Source organism: Sardina pilchardus, chromosome 3, assembly GCF_963854185.1.
Source record: "Sardina pilchardus chromosome 3, fSarPil1.1, whole genome shotgun sequence".
Classification (NCBI taxonomy): Eukaryota; Metazoa; Chordata; class Actinopteri; order Clupeiformes; family Clupeidae; genus Sardina; species Sardina pilchardus.
In genome coordinates this window covers 16,067,364-16,090,841 of record NC_084996.1, presented here as the reverse complement: position 1 = coordinate 16,090,841, position 23,478 = coordinate 16,067,364, and the positions used below count along the sequence as shown (strand labels likewise).

The 23,478-nt window shown below is 44.9% G+C and overlaps 2 protein-coding genes across 3 annotated transcripts in view; one reads left to right on the top strand and one right to left on the bottom strand.

Moving 5' to 3' along the window:
• Positions 1 to 8,159, bottom strand: part of cyth3b (cytohesin 3b) — a 33,039-nt gene extending 24,880 nt beyond the window's left edge. Inside the window, exon 1 of the mRNA XM_062532116.1 lies at positions 7,854 to 8,159. Within this exon, the coding sequence (XP_062388100.1) occupies positions 7,854 to 7,881 (28 nt within the window). The 5' untranslated portion in view covers positions 7,882 to 8,159. The remainder of the gene's footprint in view (positions 1 to 7,853) is intronic.
• Positions 8,160 to 17,774: 9,615 nt separating this feature from the next.
• On the top strand, positions 17,775 to 20,575 carry LOC134076854 (B-cell lymphoma 6 protein). Of its 2 annotated transcripts, XM_062532114.1 has the most exons (3): positions 17,775 to 18,512; positions 18,639 to 18,748; positions 18,962 to 20,575. In XM_062532114.1, exons 1-3 carry the CDS (start codon positions 17,846 to 17,848, stop codon positions 19,403 to 19,405), a joined length of 1,221 nt encoding a protein of 406 aa, XP_062388098.1. In that variant the 5' UTR covers positions 17,775 to 17,845; the 3' UTR covers positions 19,406 to 20,575. The 2 variants fall into 2 exon arrangements, with proteins under 2 accessions (XP_062388098.1, XP_062388097.1); XM_062532113.1 differs by having other exon boundaries at positions 18,639 to 20,575.
• Positions 20,576 to 23,478: the final 2,903 nt, after the last annotated feature.

Sequence of the window (23,478 nt, the reverse complement as noted above, 5' to 3'; positions counted from 1 at the left end):
TCCAGGCTGCTGCTACCTTTGGGCTTTGAGCAGCCAGTCCCCCCCGATGGCCTTGACATCTTCATTCTAACGAACACATCCTCATTCCAAACAGATGAGCTCACAGCGACGAGAACACAAAAGCATACAGGAACAAAGCAGATACCCCCATGCCCGGCTAGAAATGCCAGCGCCCCAACTATGCAACAGCACATCTGCGAAAAGCACGAAAACAAAACTCACATGAATTGAAAACAAAATGACAAAATTTAAAACGGCAGACAGAGAGAAAATAACACTAGAAACTGCAAGTCATTCGAGGACAGTTTTTGGCGCTGGTCTCCCTCCCAATTCGACTCTTGTGGTAAGCCTTCGGTCATAGCCCCTTTGACCAGCCCTCTTATCCTGTGCTATCCAGCTTGATGATGGATTGACTTTTAATCTGCCAGCCTTGACAAGTCAGCCTTGTAAAAGCACCAATATTAGCAGGGCACCAAGATGACTGACACACAACATGAAACGCTGAAAAAAAATACTATAGACTGCAGATTTGTTCTCAGACAGTGAAATTGACTCTTTGATTTCACTAAGATGCTTATCATAAGAACTGTCTTTTCATCATGTTCCTCTGTGTCACACAGAACTACATCCTTGTTAGGATAAATCTATGGTGATAATCACTTGTTTCCTTCGAAGAAACACAATCCAAGTGTAGACAAGGAATAAGGACAGGATAGCCTTTTGGGACATCATAAGTAGAGCTTCCATGTCACAAATTAAACCAAATAAAAAAAAACAGTTTTATTTCCAACTGCAGCATCAAAGAACTATTTACATACTGTATGCAATAGACAATACCTTAACCCGTCTCGATCAGACCCGCATTCCAGGCCTATTATTTTAGAATGGACCAGTGGGTAGTGATAAGGCCATTAAGACAAATAAGATGTCTTACAGCAGCAGGATCTGTAGACCTGGAAGAGTGCTCTATTTTTAGCCGTTTTTATCTTTACTCCACATCCTCCTCCTCCTCCTCCAGGGCCCATTGTTGAGCCTCAGGATGCTGATTCGGGGCCACCGTGTCTGGGCAGCTCGTGTGCAGAGTGCAGACGCGAGGGGTTCGCCCGGGGGGAGGTGGGAGGTGGAAGGAGGTCAGCCATTAAACTCAAGTCGCCTCTCAGACCCCAGCTGGTCCACTACCTGCAGCGGTGCCGCACCGCACCGCACCACACCACACCGCCACATTATTCCACGCGACTGCTCCTCCAACGTGATCAGTTGCATATGACAGCTGTCTGTCAGGCTCCGCTCTGATGTGTCACACAGTGATGCCGGCGCCGCTCCATGATATCTTCATCCTCGCTCATCGCCGACTGCTGCCGTCTCAACCTTCACTCCGTCTGCTGCTCCAGCGCCATATTTATGGCTTCTGCTATCGGTCTTTTACACTTCATTAGTATCAATTACCGCAAATGACACATCGTATTGTTGATTCATTAGACCACATTAAGAAACTCTAACACTAAAAGCAATATTTATGGCAGCGCCGCTCAGGCCGTTTTACTAGCGTAGAGGCTTTATTCCTGCAGCTGGAGTTGAGGGGGTGGGGGGTGGGGTGGGGTGGGGTGTGGGGGTAGGGTGGGGTGTGGGGGTGTTAGACTCAGACACTGAGCCCACGCGTCGATTTTTCCCTGTGGAGAGTGACAGCCAGCCAGCGCTGAGCCCCTGACCCCTAATCCGGTCTCTGTCACCCAGCCCTGCTCTGCTCTGCTCTCAGCACTCCTCTGCTCTGCTCTGGCCCGTGTGTTTTCAGAGGAGCCGCCCCGGCTCTCCCAGCTGCAGGCCGTCGCAAATCCCCCACAACCCCCCACACCCCAGCCCGCTCAGATTAACCAACATCTCATCCCCACTGACGGAATGCAGGGAAATGACACACACACACACAAACACACACACACACACATGCACACACACACACGCACACACATACAGTACACACACTCGCAGACACACATACGCACACACACACACACACACACACACACACGCGGTGTGATTAACCAACTCGGCTGGAATGGGAGGAATACATGACACATATGCACTCATTCACACACACACACACACACACACACACACACACACACACACACACACACACACACACACACACAGTCCGATTAAGCACCATCTCCATCAGAAATGAGGAAACATGAGATACAAACAGCTGTGCGCAGATCTCTACCAACTAACCTACTTTGGGACCACACTATATACAATGTGTGACTCACTCCGGCATCCTCTTTAGCTATCGCTGCTGTGCCCTACACACACACACACACACACAAAACACGCATGCACGCATCAACTCACACAAACGCACACGTCTGTCTGTCTGTCTGTTTATGCGAGCCCTGTGCGACTGTTATACACAGAGAGAGAGAGAGCGCCCACCCGGCAGACTGTGTTGCCAAGTGTTGCTGTGCTCCAGCAGACAAACCTGCAGCCCTATAAATACGCAGCGTCTCCACCCCGAGTCGAGAAGAAGAAGTGAAGTGTCGGGGTGACTCGGTGTATCAAGCACATATAAATAAATAACATGACGAAAAGGGGGGTGGGGGGCGGGGGGTCGAACGAATGAATTTTTCAATGATGCCGCATCCGGAGGTGCGGAGCGTTTAGGGGGAGGGGGGGGATTTGGGTGAGATGGAGCGGAGGGGTGAGGATCGGTGGAGAAGAGGGTGGCTGCTGGGGTTGAGCTATCTGACATGGAGGATCTAAACAGTTCAAGCAGCAGGGCTGATGGCTGACGTAGTCAAGGGCGACGTCTGGAGCTTAGCTCAGGCTGTTTGACTGGAGAGAGGAGATCAGAATGTGGAAGTCAGCTCCGCTTTAGAACACCACAGAAAGCAGGTCCTCCGAGGACTTGACAAAGGGCTTTTCAAATGCATACCGTCATGCAATTCACTGACCTCTGGGGGATGGTCATTTAATCTTGTGCTTTATCGAGCGCAATCTTATTATATCTCGGTGGCAGTTGGCCCCTAATTCAGAAGTCCCCCTTGAGTATGAATAACCCAGATGTGCAAAAATAGCAACGGTGGATTCATAAAAGGAAATTGGCCAAGGAGCCTATTCCGCACATCAGTCATCGCCATGCGTACAGTACAACCACCAGTAGCTCTTTACAACCAAACCTCTCCGACCAACAGCCAACACGTGTAGCCACGACTACATTTACAGTATATGGAGCAAAACAAGAGTTGATTCATTCAGCAGACATTTTCCACCAACAAGACATCAGTATCAGTAAAGACATAATTTCCATCACCTCGTATCCTCCTTGGGCGCTGAGTCCATGATCTTGATGCTTTTAACACCTTACCATACTGCCATAAAAATACATCAAAGCACATTTTCTCCTCTAGGAAGATAAGGAATCCCAGACTACTTTCTTACTACTTTTTTTTTACCCTTGGGGGAGTCCCTGCTTCCATCTTGTAAGTAGGGTATTCCTATTGGTCAGAGCGGCCCCTTCAGCCCTTGGCTTGACCAAAGGGGTTGGGGTGCTGTTGAGCCCTTTACCCCCATGCAGTTCTGCTAGCTAGTGAACATTCAGACAACATATATACTATATGTTTACTACATAACACATAAAAGCTATCAAGAATAAACCTCAATCAAAGCATTAAGCCTGGTTACATGAGACTGCTAAAGATATTATATACTCCGCCTTCTGCTAACTATGTGTCAATTACAAGATGGAGCACTGGCAGCTGACAGTGGTTCTTTAAATGTTAAGTAACCATGTTTTTTTTTTCAAATATAAAATAGGCTAATTAAATGAGCAGATGTCTCTCCTAATGGCAAATGACACATGGCCAGCATGAGGCTTAATCAAAGAACAAAGGCAACAGTAAGGAAGCAACCTTGCCCTGGAGTCCTGCTCAGTCATCGTAACAGCATCCTGCTGACTGAGCCTATTCCATTTATAGCCCCTGTCTCACAACACTCACAAAAGTACAGTACCGGACATAAAAAAAGGCCATTTTTTTATATATTTATCTCCGCGTGCCTTTCCTGATGTGCATGACAAACAGGCACGTGTTTAGTCTGCTTCATCGTTGGCTTGGTTGGAGTTCTGAAGAGAAATATTGACTTGTAAGAAAATGTTGGATTTCATCCAACACCACTGTTGGCCACAGTGCCTTTAACAGAGCTATAAAATTGCACAGATACATGCAGCACTTAAAGATCCCCCATCCAAAGTCCAAGCCTATCACTAGTAACATACACAGCAGTTCTGCATGCCACAGTAATGCACGAGAATATGAATTTGAATGGCATTGATTGACTCTGAGTTTGGACGGAGACCCACACACTTGACTGAGTCCAGCAGATGAGCTGAACAACAGTAGCATGCACAGGGCAGGCACGCGTCCAGACCCAGCTCACACACATCAGTATTGACCTGGCCACTCCTACACCACACCACTGCTTGGGTGACCCTGCGGCAAGCAGATACAGTGGATAGCATTCCTGGTGAGTTGGCATTGATCGACTGTCCCATGCTGGTGTATAACAAAACTGGAGACACTAGCATTTTCATTAATCACATTGAATGGACATGAGTCCATTTCTTTTATTATTCAAACAGTGTTGGGTATATGCTAAAGGTGTTACTGGTAACCATTATGTATTAAAAGCACGTACAGTATGAAGACGATACCTTCTTCCCACTAAGCAGAACCAACTCAGCATCTCCCATGTGCCAATACTACTGAGCGGATATCTGCATGCTACCAGATGAACATTAATATCATTAATATTTAAAATGGACAACCATGATGACACAACACCTGCTTGTATTTGCAAACACGGCGAGTGAGAATTGGCCTGCGCGCGTTTTGCTCAGTGTGTACGGAGCGACAGGCTTATCCTCTGGTGGCCTGGGCATCCAGAGTCAACACTTTAAATTCATCACTAGAAACGGTCCACTCTCTTTTGTTTGCCAGGACGTTGGTTCTCTCTCGTACAGCCTAAGAGATGGTTTACGATAGGCTTGACCGCAGACAATTCTACCTCGTCTTCTCTTTGGGTTTGTCTGGACTTGAACATCACCACACGACCACCTTCCGAGTGGGTGAGAGTGTGTGTGGGGGATTTAAATGATTGGCTTTGCTGTAGAACAAATAGTGCGGTCTGTGGCAGACCCACAGGCCATCAGCACGCATGTGGTGAATTTGTTAGCATAAGTGGTTCTAAGCCACAGCAAAAGGAGGTCGCACTCGAGTGGGCCGACGCCAGGAATATGCAGGATTTATTTTTTTTACAGCGCTATATCTTTCAGTGCGTACAGCCAGAGAATGTGAACCGCCTAGCAGGGACAACCGGCTGCACAAGTCTGCTGAAATGATAATTGCTGCTCCCCTGTATGTACGTGTGCCTATTTGCTTCGGTGTCTTTTTTTTAATGGAAAAATAGGACAGTGGTGATTTGAGAAAATCTAGTCTAATAGCACTACACAAACACAATGTTCCAGTCTGATGGTTCAGAATCAACTAAATTTGTCAGATACTTTCCTCCTCCATAATCCACATCGCTGTGTGACGTTTGTGTGCTCCTAAGGATTGATGAAATAGAAAATATCAAGCCGGTCTCAGATGTCTCGTATTAAACCAATAACGGAGAAGACTGCAGAGGGGAGTGGGACGGAAGTTCAGTAGAAAACAGCCTCATCCTCATTTACTCTCACCCCCCCCCCACCCCTACCCTTTAAAAGTGGCTGCTGGAGAGCTCAGGAAGTGCCCCCCCCCCCCACCACCACCACAACTGATTGCCGGGTCTCTGCAGGGGGGCGGTCGGCAGCGTAAGACCCAGGAGGTCTCAGACGAGATCTCAGCCAGGGCGGCCTCTCCCTCCAGTGCCTGTCTGATCCCCCCCCCTCCCCCCCAACTGTTCTCTGGGCGGCTGCCATCAGCCCAGGTCCACCCAGGTGACACCCCCCAAAGGTGCCTAATAATGTGGGATTACTTAGGACATGACCCCCCCCCCCCCCCCCCCCTCACTCAACCCATACGCTGCTGAGGAAGGTGGACCCAATCCACCGTGCCTATCTCTACTATGCAATATGTGGGAATAATAAAGTCTGGGACTTGGTATTGTTATTAGAAAATGCACTAAATCAAGTACTGCATATAAAGAGTGACAGTTTGGCCGGTGTATGAGTATGAATACGACCACTGTCTCTCTTGTCCACTCTCATGGAGACGGTGGGGAAACACTTAACTGCAGTCCTTGGGTCACTTCTGACATTTAGCTCGCGATCGCTCGCAGGCCAGCTCGAGAAAGGGCCTGGTCCTGGCAGAGCCCGTTTAAAAAGGCTGAAAGGACCCGCAGCTGGGTCTCTTTTCAGCTCCCATTACCGGTCCATATGCCCGTCAGTGCTGGCATTTCCACGCGCTTACACACAGACACTTGGGCGGCACAAAGAGGCCACTGTGTCCCGCAGCCGAACAAAAACACACAGCTCAACTGTCCACTAGAGGCCAGACAGAGCGTGGCACGCGCTTCAAAAGCGAATTTCTCAAGACAAACGACTCACCACCTACAAAAACCCACATCTTACGTTCTCCGAGGAGAAAGCCTGGAGAACATCACAGAGGTGGCAAAGAGGTTCCGCTGGCACCTATGCCCAGAACATCAAACATTTTGCTCTACAGTTTGCTTTCATAAAATGTTCAGAGATGGCAGTTTGTTATAGCAGCCATTGAAGAATTTTGTCAGCCTGGTTATGTTTCCTAAAAACATTTTCACATCCAAATGGCACCCAAGCAGCATTTTTTAACAGCACCAAATGGAACAACTTAGCATTTCTTAGAATGGCAATAAACCCCTTTTGTTCTTTCATAGTGAGTGGAACTTCAATCACTTGGGGCCTCTGCCAGCTAATTCCACTGTGTCAAATAACACTTTCCAGTCTCAAAACACTTCTCATGCTGACAATAACAGGCGACATCTTACTACACACTTCCCCGCAGGACCTGTTGAGCACTAAAAGGCTGAGTGATTAAAAGCTCTTGGCGTCCAGTGCAAAAGTGTGTTCATGACGGAGCTCTCCAGGGAGATGATTTCTCTCTATGCTTTGCTGAAATGTAGGTCATATTGTGCGCCTGCCTTCAGACACCTCTGCTTCCACAGACGGTATCCTAGCGCCATCCTTAATACAAACTCACGATTACTTTTCTCAGTAAGTGTTCCCTCATTGTCAAGTGCTGTAGCCGACAACAGCTGATTATTGCAGACCAGTCCACAGTGAATGTGGCTTCTCTTCTGGACCAGAACATGACATTCACAGTCTGTGATTTGTCACAGGATAAAGCACAATTTATACATATTTAATAGCATGGCTTCTCCAAAGAAGGACTGGAAAAAACTTCAGGGGTGGAGATTTGGATCTGGGGGTGTAGGTAATACACTGTATACATAAAATGCAGAGCACCATAAACAGTAGCCTACTTAACTCCTGCAGATGGGAACAGGGAAGACATACAGTAGTGGAAGTGACACTTCTCCAGTACGTATTCAGACGTGACATTAACCATGGCTGCATATTAACCCACCACTATAAAACCAGAAACTGTCAAAACAAAAATAGGGTGGCCTAATGCGTAGTCTAGTGCGTGCACAGCCCAGCTTATTAAAAGAACACTCTGTCGACATGACATGCCATGCCATCTGTATCAGTTTATATGATTCTCTATTTCTGGATCGAGATAAACATGCAGGCATGTGTCATACTACAGGTTCCATTCATGCCGCTGGTACAGTAACTGGGTACCTACATGTCTCACAGTTGAAATGACTTGCAAACCTACCGTGGTTATCCTCGTCTGTGGTTGTCATTCTAATTCAGAGGTGAAAACGAGTGGAAATGGTCCTGAAACAATATATGAGCTCGTATGGCGAAGTCTTCTCCAATGTATCCAATTTGTTGCACTGTCGAATACAACTGCTTGGCTAAACGTCGGCTAAAGAACGCTTGCTTGTCATGGACAGACACGTCATGATTTGTGAGTAGCTAATTCTGGGCATAAATTCATCGAAGCCACCGTACTGCTTTTTTGGTGTTATTTCCTGCGTCGACGAAGAAGGGTTCAGGCTGAAGTCAGTGGTCGCTTCAATTAGGCAGCCGCTCCAGATAGCCTACCATCCAGCTGGTGATGCGTCCCCTTCATCAGAGGCGACACTCACATCTGTGCTCCACGGCTCTCCCTCACATCCTCTCTACGTCATCCCGGTCCGTCCCGCCCTTACCGCGACAGCCACTAGCGAGCTACCTTCACGTGACTGATGAAAGGTGCATTGTATTGAAATATGGCACGGGATCACGTTAAAATCGTATAGATACTGAACTGACTGTGGGATACGGTCTGCACCTTGCAAGTTTCAAATCCCTCTTTACAGTCCTCAAATAATATATGTCTACATGGCGCATTGGCTACCTAACTGTTCTAGAGCAGAATTATTTTCATGCAAAATCTATACTAGCCAATTCGGAACATTTTCCGCAATGTGATGCGAATATTCAGTTCGTTTGAAATATTTAAGTCCAAGTACTTTCTATGCGTGAAATCAAGAATGCGCAGTCGGATGGCCGCGAGGCGCACAGACGATGCCTGTGTTCCAACACACGGATTCAATTATAGCTAGCATTCCTGCTTTTTGGAAGTGGAGAGGCTCAGTTTTCATTTGTCTGAGAGTCGAAAGATGAGAGTAATTTGATGCAAGTCATTTGTTTACTCGAGGATGATGCATTCGCGGGATTTAATTTATGATCACCCTATGGTTGACATGATACAAGGGTCAAGTTATTAATACAAACATACAGTATGATGAAAAGGAAAATGTGATAACCACTACAAGTGGCACACATGTTTAAAATAATTTGTGCTGGTATTTACTAATACTAATAGTATGAGGGTGGTGAAAGGTATTTAAGGGTTGGAAAGCTGGGAGTAAAGATGTTGATACTGGGTTCTTCCTTCCTACAATAGGAGTACAAGAAGCAGAATGGAAAGTAGGGTTGCACTGACGCACAGACAGTGCAAGGGGAAATAGTGCTTTCTTGTCATTTGAATCCATCAAAGCCTGACCAAAAGATCAGAGGGGCAGGCACTTATACGGGGGTCTGGGGACCTTATATATTTGTATGCTGAGGTAGTTGTACTGTCCGTGTGTGTGTGTGTGTGTGTGTGTGTGTGTGTGTGTGTGTGTGTGTGTGTGTGTGTGTGTGTGAGTGTGTGTGTGTGTGTGTGTGTGTGTGTGTGTGTGTGTGTATCAGTGCACGTGCGTGCAGTATAGGACAAGAGCACATGGAGAGCTGGGGGGCCTCTAGTTTGGGGGAGTATTTCCTGCACGGGGGTGCAGCTGTCCGGCCTCATGCAGGAAACATTCTGTTTTCTTAGTTTTGCCCTGCACCCCAGTTTATATAGAGTGGAACACTGAAAGGCAGGCAGGCAGCATACGGGTGTAGACTCTGTAATATTTGATGTTGTTTTCTGTGTCAGTGTATAAGATCAAGGGAGTAAATAGGTCATGCATATCATTTCAGTGCACAGATACAGTACGGTCAACTGTCCATCTCTCTCATTTGCCTATATATGTGCTGCGTGTGCTTAGTGAAGTCATGCATTGTTAACTACACTAATTCCCTGCACTGAAATTTAAAGAAGGCTGAATGTGCCATCGCTTTCGCTCTCTCTCTCTCTCTCTCTCTCTCTCTCTCTCTCTCTCTCTCTCTTTCTCTTTCTCTGCACTGAGTTTCGTTTTGTGCATGTGTGTGTGCATGTGCGCATCTTTATCTGTGTGTGTGTGTGTGTGTGTGTGTGTGTGTGTGTGTGTGTGTGTGTATGAATGTGTGTGTGTGATTGTGTGATTGTGTGATTGCTAGCACAAGTGTCAGGCACACATGTGATGGCAGTCCAGATCAATCCCATCATGCTACCCCCCTCAAATGCAATTCGGCAACCCATCACATTCCTGCACAGTGAGCTCAGTGCGCCCGCCCGTCCATTCGAACAGTAGCGTCATTAAAAGCGGGGCATGTGTCTGAGAGGGCTGCCCTGCCCTGCGCTGCGCTGGCTGCCCGACTGGCTGAACCGCTGCCAGGATGCACTTAGCCTCACACCGGAGGCCTCTCCCGCGGGGCAGCATATGTCGGCCAGATTACGGCCTCCGTCGGAGGAGTCGGCAGCGTGCTGCTGACCGAGTTCACGTGCCCTGATTGAGCAGTCAGATAACCAAATTTCGGCATGCTCCAGTCGCCCCACCAATGCCGCGGGGCATAACGAACCCCTCCCAGCCCCCAGTACCCCCAACCCCCAACCCCCAACCCCCAACCCCTCAGCTCAAGCCCCACTGCACCCTTGTTTTTTCACCCTCTCTGTGCAGAATTAGGGGTAAGAGTGATGTGCTATTGATTTTTACAGTGAGCTTGTTTTAGAAGCTCTTTATGAATATATAATATATATTGTTGCTTTGGACAAAATCGCCTGCTAAATACCATAACCATATAACCAAGTGGATATTACACTGTATAATTCAGAACATGTATCAGAAAGATAATATCTTATATATTTAAACCCCTAAACCACAGGATAGTGGTCACTATATGTCTAAGTGAAACAACTGCAAGGTTGACTATAACCTCACACTGCCAGGAATAGGAGGCACCACAATAGACAATATAACAATACTGAATTCATTGTACTTTGTTTACCAGCCTCACTATTGCCAGAGGGTCACGTACAAGAAGACATTGTGTACCTTTGCATGAAACGAGGAACCTGTTTCAGTGAATCAGTCAGGTTGATTCTCAATGATTTGATGTGACATCTCATGATGTTGCTACTCTGAAGTTAGAGAATACTTAGTGTGCCAAGTCACACAGCTACTGTATAAATATGTATCATAAACCATATGTTATACATAACCACAGGAGTTCCCGAGAACACTACAAAGTGATTATGTCTCAATCTTCCAAAGTGGAAAGGTTCAGTAATATGTGATTTTTGCTAAAGTTTTAACAACTTGCAACAGCAAACTTTTCCAGTTTCTATTCCAAAGTCTGAGAGCCAGCTCTCCCTGTTATTTGGGAAGTACTTGAGAAATAGGAAAATGCCCAAAGCTGCTCCAGTCTCTGAGAAGGGATGTCAGGGAGGAGGAGGGGGGGGAGGGTGCTCCAGGACAGCCTCTCTCCTTCACTCTCTTTCTTTCTTTCTTTCTCTCTCTCTCTCTCTCTGGGAGGGCTTGTGGGTGTCAGCAGCTTCCTGTGAAGCGAGGCTCAGGGATATCGCCGGGTCTCAGGAAGGGCAGCGCATCTGCAGGCCTTCCGCCATCTGCATCACTTCACTTCAGCTCCCTCCCCTCCCTGACACTCTTTTCCACAAGCTGGACAAATTCATCAGTCACTTCTTGGTGCTTTGACATAACCTCTCCCGCCCTCCCTCCCCTTTCTCTGGGATAAGACTGTGTCCTTCCCAAGAGGACAATGTGGTGTTTGCAAAACTGTGTGAAGAAATTGGTATGTTCTATGCTGTTGTATACTATTAATGTGTTTGTGTTGTTTATTATTCTAGTTAAATCAGCTATAAGGAGAATATATGAGCATGCTGGATGTACAGTACAGTCCATCATCACTACTGTACATTGCTATATCCAAGCGCTGCTCAGTATGGATAAAGACACGCTTCAGCAGCTGACTCCACCTGCATCTTGCACATCTTCCAATGAGTGAGATAGGACAAAGTTGAGTAGTAGCAGTGGCAGGGAAATAATGGTACCCAGGATCCAATGACACATTAACGTCTATTGGCAGCTCCAGACGAGGGACCGGGTGTTGTCAATCACTATTCATGCAAAGAGCTTTGTTTAGGAAACACAAAGTCCCATTAATACAGTTAACCGTGGGAATGGAGAAGTTCACTCTTGCCTAACTGCCTACGCAAAGCCAATGAATAGCTAAACTTTTTTTTCCAGCACTTGTGAATGTTTTCAAAGTCAATTTTGAAACTGTTAGCTAACAATCTGGCCGAGCAACACTGCGAAGACAAATATTGTTCATGTGAGGCTGTGTGATGTCTGTTCTTCTGGCTCTTAGAGATATTTTGTCTGTGGGCAGGTTTTAAAAAAACAACAGCCTATCAGCCCCATGTAAGGGAGGACTTCTCTGAGTACTATTTTACATGATGAATAGATAAGTTAGAATTGCTCTTTCCTCCTGCGCTGACAGTTTCTCCATGACATACAAACACCGGCATTTAAATTTGCATTCCGCCAGTGTTCATTTATATAACAGTAGAATATATTGCTCGTCCACTGGGTGGTTTGATTTGGTTATTTGACCATCAGAAACGTTTGCAATGGTGTGTAGGCTACAGTACCCCATCTTACCGGGTATATGTTTTCAGATTTTTTTTTTTAAGTTTATTTTTTGAGGCTTTTTGGAAAGAACAGTGGAGACTGGCAGGAAATGAGAGGAAGAAAGAGATGGGTGTATAGGATCAGGAAGTGACTGCAGAATGAAGTCGAACACAGTCCCTGTGGGCACTAGTGGCAGCCCCTGTTGATTTCCCTTTTTACTGACTGGAGGGGGGAGGGACAGTTGTCCTCTGATTTCCATGATCATTGATTTCCTCTCGTCTGCGCACCTGCTGCTTTCACACAGTAGGCCCAATGTACTCATGTCTAATGATTTCACTTGTATGAGGTTGTGTGGTTCCAGTCCGTTAAAACAGGTCAGGATATGGGCCTGAAGTCAGACTGAGGATGGGTACGGCTGTCAAATCAGACTGCCATTCAAAATGGTGGCAGGGATTTTCCGAGTCCATCGAGTTCTGCTCTGAAAAGATTTGCCTTTTCAGAAATGGTTTAAAAGGATCAGCCAAACTGTGTCCCAACAGGGTGCATCGGGGATACTGTTACATACCACTTTGGCCAGATTGCCTCCCTCACTTTACAGTATTTGCATATCATACAAGCCTCATGTACTGTATGCACATTTGCAGGCAGTGATGCTGATCTTTTGTTGTACAAAATGAAGAATTATAATATAATATAATTATAATATTATTTCTAGAAATAATACAGAATAAAATGAAAGGTGGTCATTTGATTCTGGATCTTCAATCATGTTTCTTCTCAATTGTGCACAAGGACCTTGTTTATTCCCAGTTGAGGGAAACAGGTCTGTAGACTTGTAGTCTCCTCCTATCATATTGACAGCATTGGGGGCTGTAACAATCAGGACACCAATCCTTTCACTACAACTGGACAGGACAACTTACATACTGTAGGTTGCCGAGAGTGCATGTTGTAAGACTTGGGCTGAGAGAGACTTAATTCCACTCTAAAGACATGCAGTAACATTGTCTGTATCCTGCTTCACTCGGCCATTAAGCACACTCTAGCACCTAGCTGGGAATGACATTATATGGTATCTCATCTTGCTGTTATGTGACATGCAAATGTTTACATTGCATAATGCATATTTGCATAACCAGCAACAGTTTGCCTGTTCAAACTGTCTGTCTGTTAGATATTGGCGGATATATTTAAATGGTATTTTAACTTGTTCCGGTTAAGTACGCAGGTGAATTTGTGGTAGAAACTTTAATAGTGATAGTAGTAATACTTTAAAGTGATTTTAATATAAATTTAAGATGAGAGTAGTATGAAATGGTCAGCCTTTATTATTATTACTATTATTATTATTATTATTATTATTATTATTAATAATGTGGAACAGCATCTTAGGTGTAAATAGGATTTAGGCCACCAAACAATCATATGTTTCAGTACCAAAATTCTAAATTCAAGTTTGTGATCACGGCTTGATTTGAATTCAAAAGAAGGTCAATTATCACACCTTTCTCGACACAAGCCAGTGAAAGTGGAACACAAACAAATGTAAACCTCTGCACCTGGGACCTACACAAACAGTACTGAGGCGTGTGATCACACAGCTGATTTATCTTGACAAATGGTGCCTTATGATCCTCCGTCCCCTCATGACGCCATAATCTCTCATGTTTGATCTCCCGTGGGCTGCAGCATTTGTGTGTAGCAGATGAACTGTCTTATCCATTATCATTGCTTTCTGTTCCTATTCCTCGTTCTCACTAACCCTATTAAGCCATTTTCATTTAGTAAAGCTTCTCATGTAGAAAATCCTCTTTTTTGGGGGGGGTGGCGGGGGGGGGCATATTTCTGCATCTGTATATGAGCAGTGGGGGGCGGTCACATGGAGCATTACGGCAGTTGCCGTGGCAACGCTTAGTATTTTACTCTATTTTGCCATTTAACCAGGGATTGTGCAGTTGGTCACAGTTTTCACGAAACTGTATCAGCATTTAGTTAATATGAGATATCTACAAGAACATACCATCTCCAATTCAAGAAGGGTGGCTTTAGCTAACAGTGTTTATATAAGTCAATGCTGGCTTCAGCAGAAAACCTTTCCCATTTCCTCATGATTGACAATATATCCTTCTAGTTTGAAATATGGAGGGGGCTTCAAAGCCTAACAAAGAGAAACAAATGGGAATGTGCTGCCCTCTAGTGTCTACAGATAGCAAAGTGCTGACCTATATTACACACCTGACAATTTTGTAAGAGCATCCCAGGATATATTATAAAATCTAGACAAATGACACAACCACACTATTCACATTTCTGATTAGATCAAATTGATGAAGTCAAAACTGGTCCATCAAATCTTTTCTTTGAATTTATTTATCCAAATAGGATACGCTAAATCAAAGTGCATTCAATACAGTGATTATAAGAATTTCTTGAACGCACAATTTGTAACACACAAAAACTGTTTGCATTTCCAAAAAAAACAAAAAATAAAATTGTAACCTTACACTGTTACCATTACTGTACAATGTAACATTACGTCTAAAGGCTGGGTGTAAAAGTGGTGCGTGACCTACAGTAAGTACCAACAGATTGTGTGTGTGTGTGTGTGTGTGTGTGTGTGTGTGTGTGTGTGTGTGTGTGTGTGTGTGTGTGTGTGTGTGTGTGTGTGTGTGTGTGTGTGTGTGTGTGTGTGTGTGTGTGTGTGGGTGTGTGTGTCATTCACGTGCCTCCTATCTGGCATTTTTGAGAGCATGCAGTGAGTGAGGCCTGTCCTATGCTGCATAACCTCCACTTATAAACATGACCACATAGTGTTAACAACGTCCACGACTTCCCCAGCACTGGACCTGTCCTCTGTTGTATGTACCTATAATCTTACGTTGCTCAAGAGGTAAGGAGCCATGACTAAGCACAGTCTGAATCTCCGTTAAAAAGATTACATACAACCCACTTGAAAACAAGTGTAAGTGGATAGAATTTGTGACATTCTAGTTAAAAAAAAAAAAAAAAACGTTTCTTTTGATATATACTATAAATATTAAGGCTCCAGTTGTTCCCTACGAGATGACAAGAAAGGGGTGAGATCTGGCCAGGGCAAAAAAAAACAAAATACAGGGGCAGTAGCAAGTATTAATCATGACGATTAAAAAGGTGTAAGAATGCCCTGCAAGTGTATTCACTGTATATACGAGCTAAATCATATTGAATCCCTCTATTCATACAGTTAAGCCTTTATGTACCGGATCCCAAGCATTTTTTTTTTTTACGCCCTGCTATACCGGGCGTAATTTCCTCCTGCCTGGGTCCCTGGGTAAACAGATGTGTCAACCCTCATGGCCCTGAGGACTGTGGGTGCACTGCCGAACGTGTCCATAGCATGCACCGCAGCACTAGAGCATAGGCCTCTCCTGGCCCCCCGGAGTCCTCTTCTTCACAGTTTTCAGATGGCGACATTGTCATTTTCCCTTTGTTGGGTGCTGTGTGTTCTCCCCGAGTGCCGAGTCCCTTTGTTGCTGCGACTGACGCTGGAGGCGTTGGAGGGACGTCGGTGCCATGCTGGGACCGTTGTCTCGGGGAGATGGTGAACGGTGGAGAGGACAGCAAAACGGTCGGGATGCAAATCAGTGTATTTCAATGTGAACCTACCGAAAAAAGACGGAAGAAAACAGATTTATTACATCACGTTCAGTCAGAGTTCAGGGCACAACCCCATCCGGTCCTTCTACTTAACACCAATTGTATCAACTAATTAGGCTCTAAGTAGTTGATACTTTCTGTCTGTTTATAAGGATTTGTTTGGCAACTGTGACTGTGAGGTATTCCGGAGTGGTTCAGTGACAAGCCTGGGTCAGTTAACTCAGAGTAAGTGGTATACTTCCACTTCCAACAAACTAAAGTCACAGGACTCTTCTTTCAGGAGGCATGTCACAGAACTGGATACTTGGAATACTAGCCCTGATCCTATGTTGGCAGAAGCTGTTCCTAATATTTTTCCTATATAATTTTTTTTATATTGTACTCTGATAGGCATCTAGTCATAATGGATTTGAATTTTCTTTCAGGAAATTCGTTACAAAAAAAATGACCCAGTCATATTTTAAGTCAACATAGGGTATAACAAGGGCTTTTTCAAGGGTTGTCCACTGGATCCAAATGGGTGTGGCAAGTGACAGACTGATAACAGATAGGTAAAACAGAACAACCAGCATTGTTGTTTTACTGACCAACTAGCTCTTATAATCAGTCCATAGCAGGAGTGATATGAATGTTGGTGTTGTCTGAGGTTTAAGGTAACATGACTTGTGCTTTGCACCACTTGAGTTTGTGGATACCATTAGCACGTCACCTGGCTGGCTAAAGTAGCAATGTTTACATTTCGCACAAGGTTGGCAAGGGAGCATCGACAATGCGATAGGTTCATCGTTTTGCATGCAAGTAAGATTGCCAATCCCTGCAGGGTTTTGGGTACACACCATAGCCTGTATACTCACTCAAAGCGGGCTACTCTAATGTTAGCTACTGATACCATGGTGTGCCTGAAATAGATTTGTTGGTGGCAGCTCGCTAGCTAGTTAGCCCTAACCTCACACAACTGCTAATTCAAGCATCTTAAAAGCGTTTACCTGTAAGCGCACATTAAACATCATTGAGGCGATGAGGTAGAGGTAGGGGAATCTGATTCGAAGTCGCCATGCAAGATCAAAAAATATTAACAAAGTCCGTGTGAGTCCTTTGGAAAACACCCCATAAGTCCGACCAGCGGACCCCGAAAAACGGAACACTAAGTATGACAGCCCCGCCATATGACGTTGACTGTCGGTGCCGTTCTCGCAGTAAGTCGAACCAGCTATTCGTAAGTTAGCTATCTCTGAGAGACATGATGTCTTAGATTTCTTTAATACTTCATGTCTACATGTATGATAGTCTCCCTGCAACCATCATCGTCCGGAGGAATAGCTGTGCGACTCACGGATGGAGTCACAACTTCCGGTGACGTAGCAATCTGTCATTTGCTTTGTTGTCAGATTTTTTAAATGTATAATTTGCACAATACATTGCACGTATAAATAAGGTTTATATAATATAATTCCAGGTTATTATTATAATAATGTAAGCATCACATGTGAGCATATTGCTCTTTCACAAGGACATAAAGGGTTCAACATTAGGCCTATTACTATTGAATAATTATACTTTAGAGCATACTGTACACACCATGACATTCACGTACAGGCCATTAGCACGTAAACAATAAAAATAAAAATAAATAAGGTTTCAATCTAATTTTCATGAGATTTATACAAAATGACTACAAGTACCACTGTTCGTGACGTCAAAAGTCTGCGACCCCATCTTGGCAAAAACAGTGACGCTTCCAAAAACAACAGACAAATTGGACCTGTGTCCCGAACCAACCTAACCGTCTTTGGTTCTTAATAACGTAAACATGACATCAAATGTAGATGTCAGTGTCTCTTTTCTCAAATATGAACTGGCCTCAACGATCGAGCAAGCCGTTAGATCTGCAGTGGACACTGTTTTGAAAGAGACAGCAAGGGTTGTGGGTATCAAACTAGCTGCTGCTCGTACCGCTGCCGCTGAGTCCCACCGAGAGAACCAAACTTTGAGGGAACGATTGGAGATATCAGAGGGTGAGTTAAAAGCTGTGCGGTACTACATGACTGCGGCCGAAAAGAATATCAAACAGTGCCTACTTCTTAATAACCAAAACCAGCCTCCTCGCTCGAGTTTAGTGCGGCCACAGTCAGAGGAAAATCTCTTTCTCTTCCCATCCAATACTGTTGAAAGTAACGTTAGTCAGGTACCTAGAGAGCATTCACGCACCGTTAGGTCTTTTAGGAATTCTCCAGGAAGGACCAGTTTCTCTAGAACACTTCCGAGCGTAGGCCTGTGCTTGCCCACTCCTCAGTCAGAATGGCCCAGGAGTGTACCCAATCGCCGCAGAATAAGATCGTCAGCATCGCTGAACCAGTCCCTCATGAGCCACAACCAGGCCGCCCAGGCCCCAATAGAGCCAACTACGATGTTAGCTGGCCCCGAGGAAGGAGCAGATGGTCAGTTTTTCATTGCAGACGATGGAGTCACCAATAAGGGTAAGGCCTCAACAGTTTTGTCCCATTTTAAAGTATCCTAGGCTATTCCGAATTTGGCCAGGACACATACAGATCTGAAGCGTGCAATATTGTCATGTTGTTAATTGTAAAATCTTGTTCTCACAGAATACAAAGGCACCTTGATCTCCACAGAGGATGGCCACAGGATCCCTGGTGAGCAAGATGCGCCAATGCAGTCAGAGGACCCACCGGACCTGAGCAAGTTTGAGTTTGAGGTGGGTGGTGCGGCTGGTAATGTGAATGAGCTGGGCCTCATTCAGGTGCTGGAGGACCATGAGGAGGTCAAGAACGCAATGATCAAGATCGAGGACGACCCTGAGCATCAGAACGCGGCCGCCTCTGGCCCTGATCTCATTGCGGTGTCAGCAGCAGCATCAGCTGCTCTTTCGATCAGCGTGTCCACGTCTTCCTTGCTGTCTTTGTCCCAGGTGTCAGGTCCTCCTCCGATGATGGGGCTGGGCGAGGCCAGCGTGCCCCTCCAGAGCTCCGGCCAGACGTCGCGGGACGGCTCCGAGAAGATCTACCGCTGCAACGTGTGCGGCCGCGGCTTCCGGCGCTTCTACTGCCTGAAGACGCACCAGCGCATCCACACGGGCGAGCGGCCGTACCCGTGCCGCTACTGCGAGAAGCGCTTCCGCCACCTGGACAGCCTGCACAAGCACCAGCGCATCCACACGGGCGAGAGGCCCTACCGCTGCGCCCAGTGCGGCTGCTGCTTCCGCGAGCTGGGCCAGCTGAAGAAGCACCGGCTCACCCACTCGCCCGCACAGACGGCCGGCGTCATGCCCTCCCACGCCTCGCTCGGACTCCTGCCCAGCACCGCGTCCTTCTCCTGGCCCCAAGTCGGGTCACAGTCCCTGGACTCCCTTTAAGCATGCGGCGCGTGTGTGTGTGGGGGTTGCAGCTTTGTTACATCTGACTTTTGGAATATCTTATTCCATAAATATTTGATTTCTTTTCTTAACTTTTTGATCATATGAGCTCTATGAGGTCCTCATATGAAGCCTTGATTTGGGCAAATCTGGAGACCCGCTGTTCATGAGCCTAAAATGTCACCCTGGCCTGTATGTTACAGATGTGCCTCAAATGTCAAGTGTGACATTGTTAGCCGGAGGCCTTGCAGTGACAGTGACGACTAATAAACTTTATTTTATTGGGTATAGAAGCATATTGGGCCCTAATTTAAAAGACAAAGTGCTTAAAAAGGGATAACTAAAGCTAATTTTGAGCTTTGAGACAAAATCTGTTTGCTAATTCAATACAATGAGCAATTTTTTTTTAGATCTTTGATGGATCAGATCAACGTTCCCAGGTCCCACACACTTTGTGATGGCTTTAGTTTGTGCAGACACTTTGCTTGTTGAGTGACTTTGCTATTTGCCTGTCATTTAAATTGGGGCCTATAAGTGTAAGAAATAAGGTCAGTGTCTCATTTGTTGTTGATAACCTGGACCAGTGCTAACATAACAAATATAACCAGATTGGCCTATTCTGGTATTTGTTTAAGCAAGAAATTGGACAGGATGCATAGATATTCTGTTCAGATTAATGCTGATTGTAGTTTGAATAGCCTACAGGGTCACACAGTTGTGTTCTAATCTTTTGGAAATCATTGGGAAATCTTTTCAGACCATAATGACTTAATGACCATAATTACATAATTGATGATCTTTTGAATATCTAGGTGTTGACATTGTTTTCAGTTCAGTACTACTGTATAGAGACACAGTGGAAAGATGTGCTTTATTTTGCGAACAGAATGTTAATTATTGTAAATGGCAATCAGGATTAAAGTGACAGTTGTGCTATGCTACTTATGGTTCACTACATCAATTATTTAATTTGTCTTAATAGTTAACGATTTGTCTAATTTTAGGTGTCCATTTCTATCACAATTAGTCTGATGGTAATCCAGTTTGAAGTAGGCAAAAAACTGACACCAGTTTTGTATAGATTATGTAGCAATTGCAATACAAGGTGTGACAATTACATGATGACGCTAATGCTGTAATTCAATTGAAATAAAAAAAAGACTGGTTTTACTCATAAACTCATACAGTATCATTATTAAATATTCGTCATATTTGTAGCCAAAGTGGCCTTAGAGTTGGCTGTAGATTTGGAACAGATTACAAATGTCATGCATACTTCAGCATACTGTAATATCAGACACCGATACAGTAGAGGACATAGATAAAATAAAGCTTTATTATATCTATGATAGAGGAGGCTCAGCCGCCTTATCTACTGCAGGATGTAATGCATTACTCTTTTAATGCAATCTGTCTGATGGTCTTCCATTTCTATTTCTACATTTACATTACAGTATGTCCACAGTGTCTATCTAGGTGCCTCTGTGTACAGTGAATCACAGTGATGTGTGTGTTGAAAGTCTTGAGATAGTTTATCCAGGAGGTGGCGCCACATGCTTCATTGTGAGGATGAATCGAGAGCAAGATAAGGTGGACAGAGATATCAAATCCCTAACATAGATTTGCGATGAATGTCTGATGTTAAATTACTTAGCTGGATCAAATGACAGAAGTTAGTCAGTCATCATAATGATGATTGCTTATTGTAATTTTACATGGGGTTTATGACACCAATAAATACAGCAAGGTGAAGTCAGAATCAGACAGAGAACCAACCAGAGACCAGGATTAAAGGCAACACCTCAGTTTGTCTCAATGGACCCTGAAAACACCACGTGTAAATGCCCACTTCAGTATACTTGGAGGTGAAACAGACAGTTGTCATTATGTCACGTACTTCATAGGCTCCAGGGAGAACTGTTAAGCTTGTGTGAGCTGTATATGTTGATCCACTCAGTGTAGGCTGTTTGTCACTATTATCCAACAGAATCACATAATGACTTGTGTAGGACTTTGTGTTGTGGGGGATGGCTGGGCAGGCTTTTAGGTCCAGTTGATCGAGTGAATAAATGAAGCAAATGTTTAGGAGACTGAGAAATGTGGGCTGGCTAAGTACCCTATCATGAGTAGCTTTTATAGCTCTGAAATATCCTTTGAAATGTTAACCATATATGAAAAATGACCTTAAAAACGTAATCATGTAACCGGACAGGCTATCTATCCTGGAGAATGAACGATTTGATACACTTACTATTTTTACAGGCCATCATTTTTCAAATGTGGAAGGCTTGTATATAGTCTATGAGACAGAATAGTCTGGCAGTAGACAGTGTAAGGTCACCCAGGACAGTGAACCATGGAAAAGCTGAACGGCAAATGTCTGGTGTCATAGTTTATTTGGGCTAGACTATTTCCATGGTGCAGCTGAAGAGGTTGCTTCATGTCAAGTGATTATTGTTGATGTAATCGGCATGTGGGTGGTCAGCCTCATCTGGGTTCATGATCATTGTTTTTTATTTTTATTTTATTGGGGCTGTGTGTAGGCCAATAAAGTTGAATCGAATCTAATGTCAATGTGTTTAGAGTTATTGTAGCGTTATGGTTGCCTTTATAGAATTGCTCATTGTAGTCTATCTGTCAGTTGTGTTGTCTCTGGTGACTATTTAACGGCACGTTCTTTACCACCAGCTGTCTCACACACACACACACACACACACACACACACACTTGTACTTGTAAAAACACCCATCGATTTGAAGAGTCTTGGATCTCTGTTTGTTGGAGTATCAGTTTGCTCCGGTTGAAGCATATTGGTTGGCCTGCTGCAGGGTCATGCATATGGATGTCATCTGTGTTTCACGCTGGTGACTTTATACTGTAGAACTAGTGGATTGTTGTATGCAGGACTGTCTTTCATTATGTTCACTGTGTGTGCAACACATTTCATTCATACAAAAAAACAATTTGTGCAACCATGTACAGGCCTATTACAGGCACTTCAACAGAAAAACCCCAAACCGCGTTAGGCTACTTACTCTATTCCATGGTGTCTGGCCATTACATCCAACCATTGTTCTGTTTGCATGCTTGTAGTTACATTTTGCAAGGGATGTTTCTGAAGTTATTTTTTGACAGCACAATTTCTGTAAAGTAGGTCAGACATTGAAGGTGCTTTCTGACGCTGTACTCGAGTATGGTCTCTTGAGAATGTTAGAGTGGTGATGTTGGTGGTGGTGGCGGTGGTGTCATTGTTAGGTTTCCTGTCAGAGCTGTTTACTTCGACATATATAAATAGAGTCATCAACCTGCTGGCGTCCAGGGAGCAGCGAGACCTGAAACTCGCGCTGCAGACCACAAGTGAGTGCACTTCCCCACTCAGCTAAGAGGAAGCAACAGCATCCGTCTCACGTGTACATGTGTGTGTACAATGTAGTGGATTAGTAAACAAGTTGCACAATGCCGTCGTCGTTGCCCAACACAATGGATGCACTCGGCTCGGTCCTTTATGGAACTGCGGAGGCATATGAGATTAAACTGACACCATTCAAAATGATAATTGTGTAACTGAGTGTGGACTCAGTTGCTTCAGGTCCTACACCTGATTGCATAATGTTATGTGTTGGATTATACTGTAGTATTGTAGATGCCTCTGTTAGACTTCAGCTTCATCTTCCTTCACTTTTTTAGTTTCAGCTGGAAACTAAAAATACACATCATGGCCGTAACATCTGTCTCTCAACGAACCAACTCCCCAGATGTAGTTATATTTGCTATATTTGTTATAGTCATAATGAATCACCCTGCAGCACTTGTTGAAGACACCCTTGTGTGCATTCATAGGAGACACCCATTCGCCGAATGACTCACAACAGGCACTTTGGTGACGAGATGTGTCCTAGCTTACACGACTGACTTCAGATCCTCCGCTGTCTGTGTTCGTCTGCAGTGAACGCTGCAGTGTTTTGGCCCACGGTGCGCTCGTCTGCAGTGAACGCTGCAGTGAACGCTGCAGTGTTTTGGCCCACGGTGCCGTTTGTGTTTGTCTGTAGGGAACGCTGCAGTGTTTTGGCCCA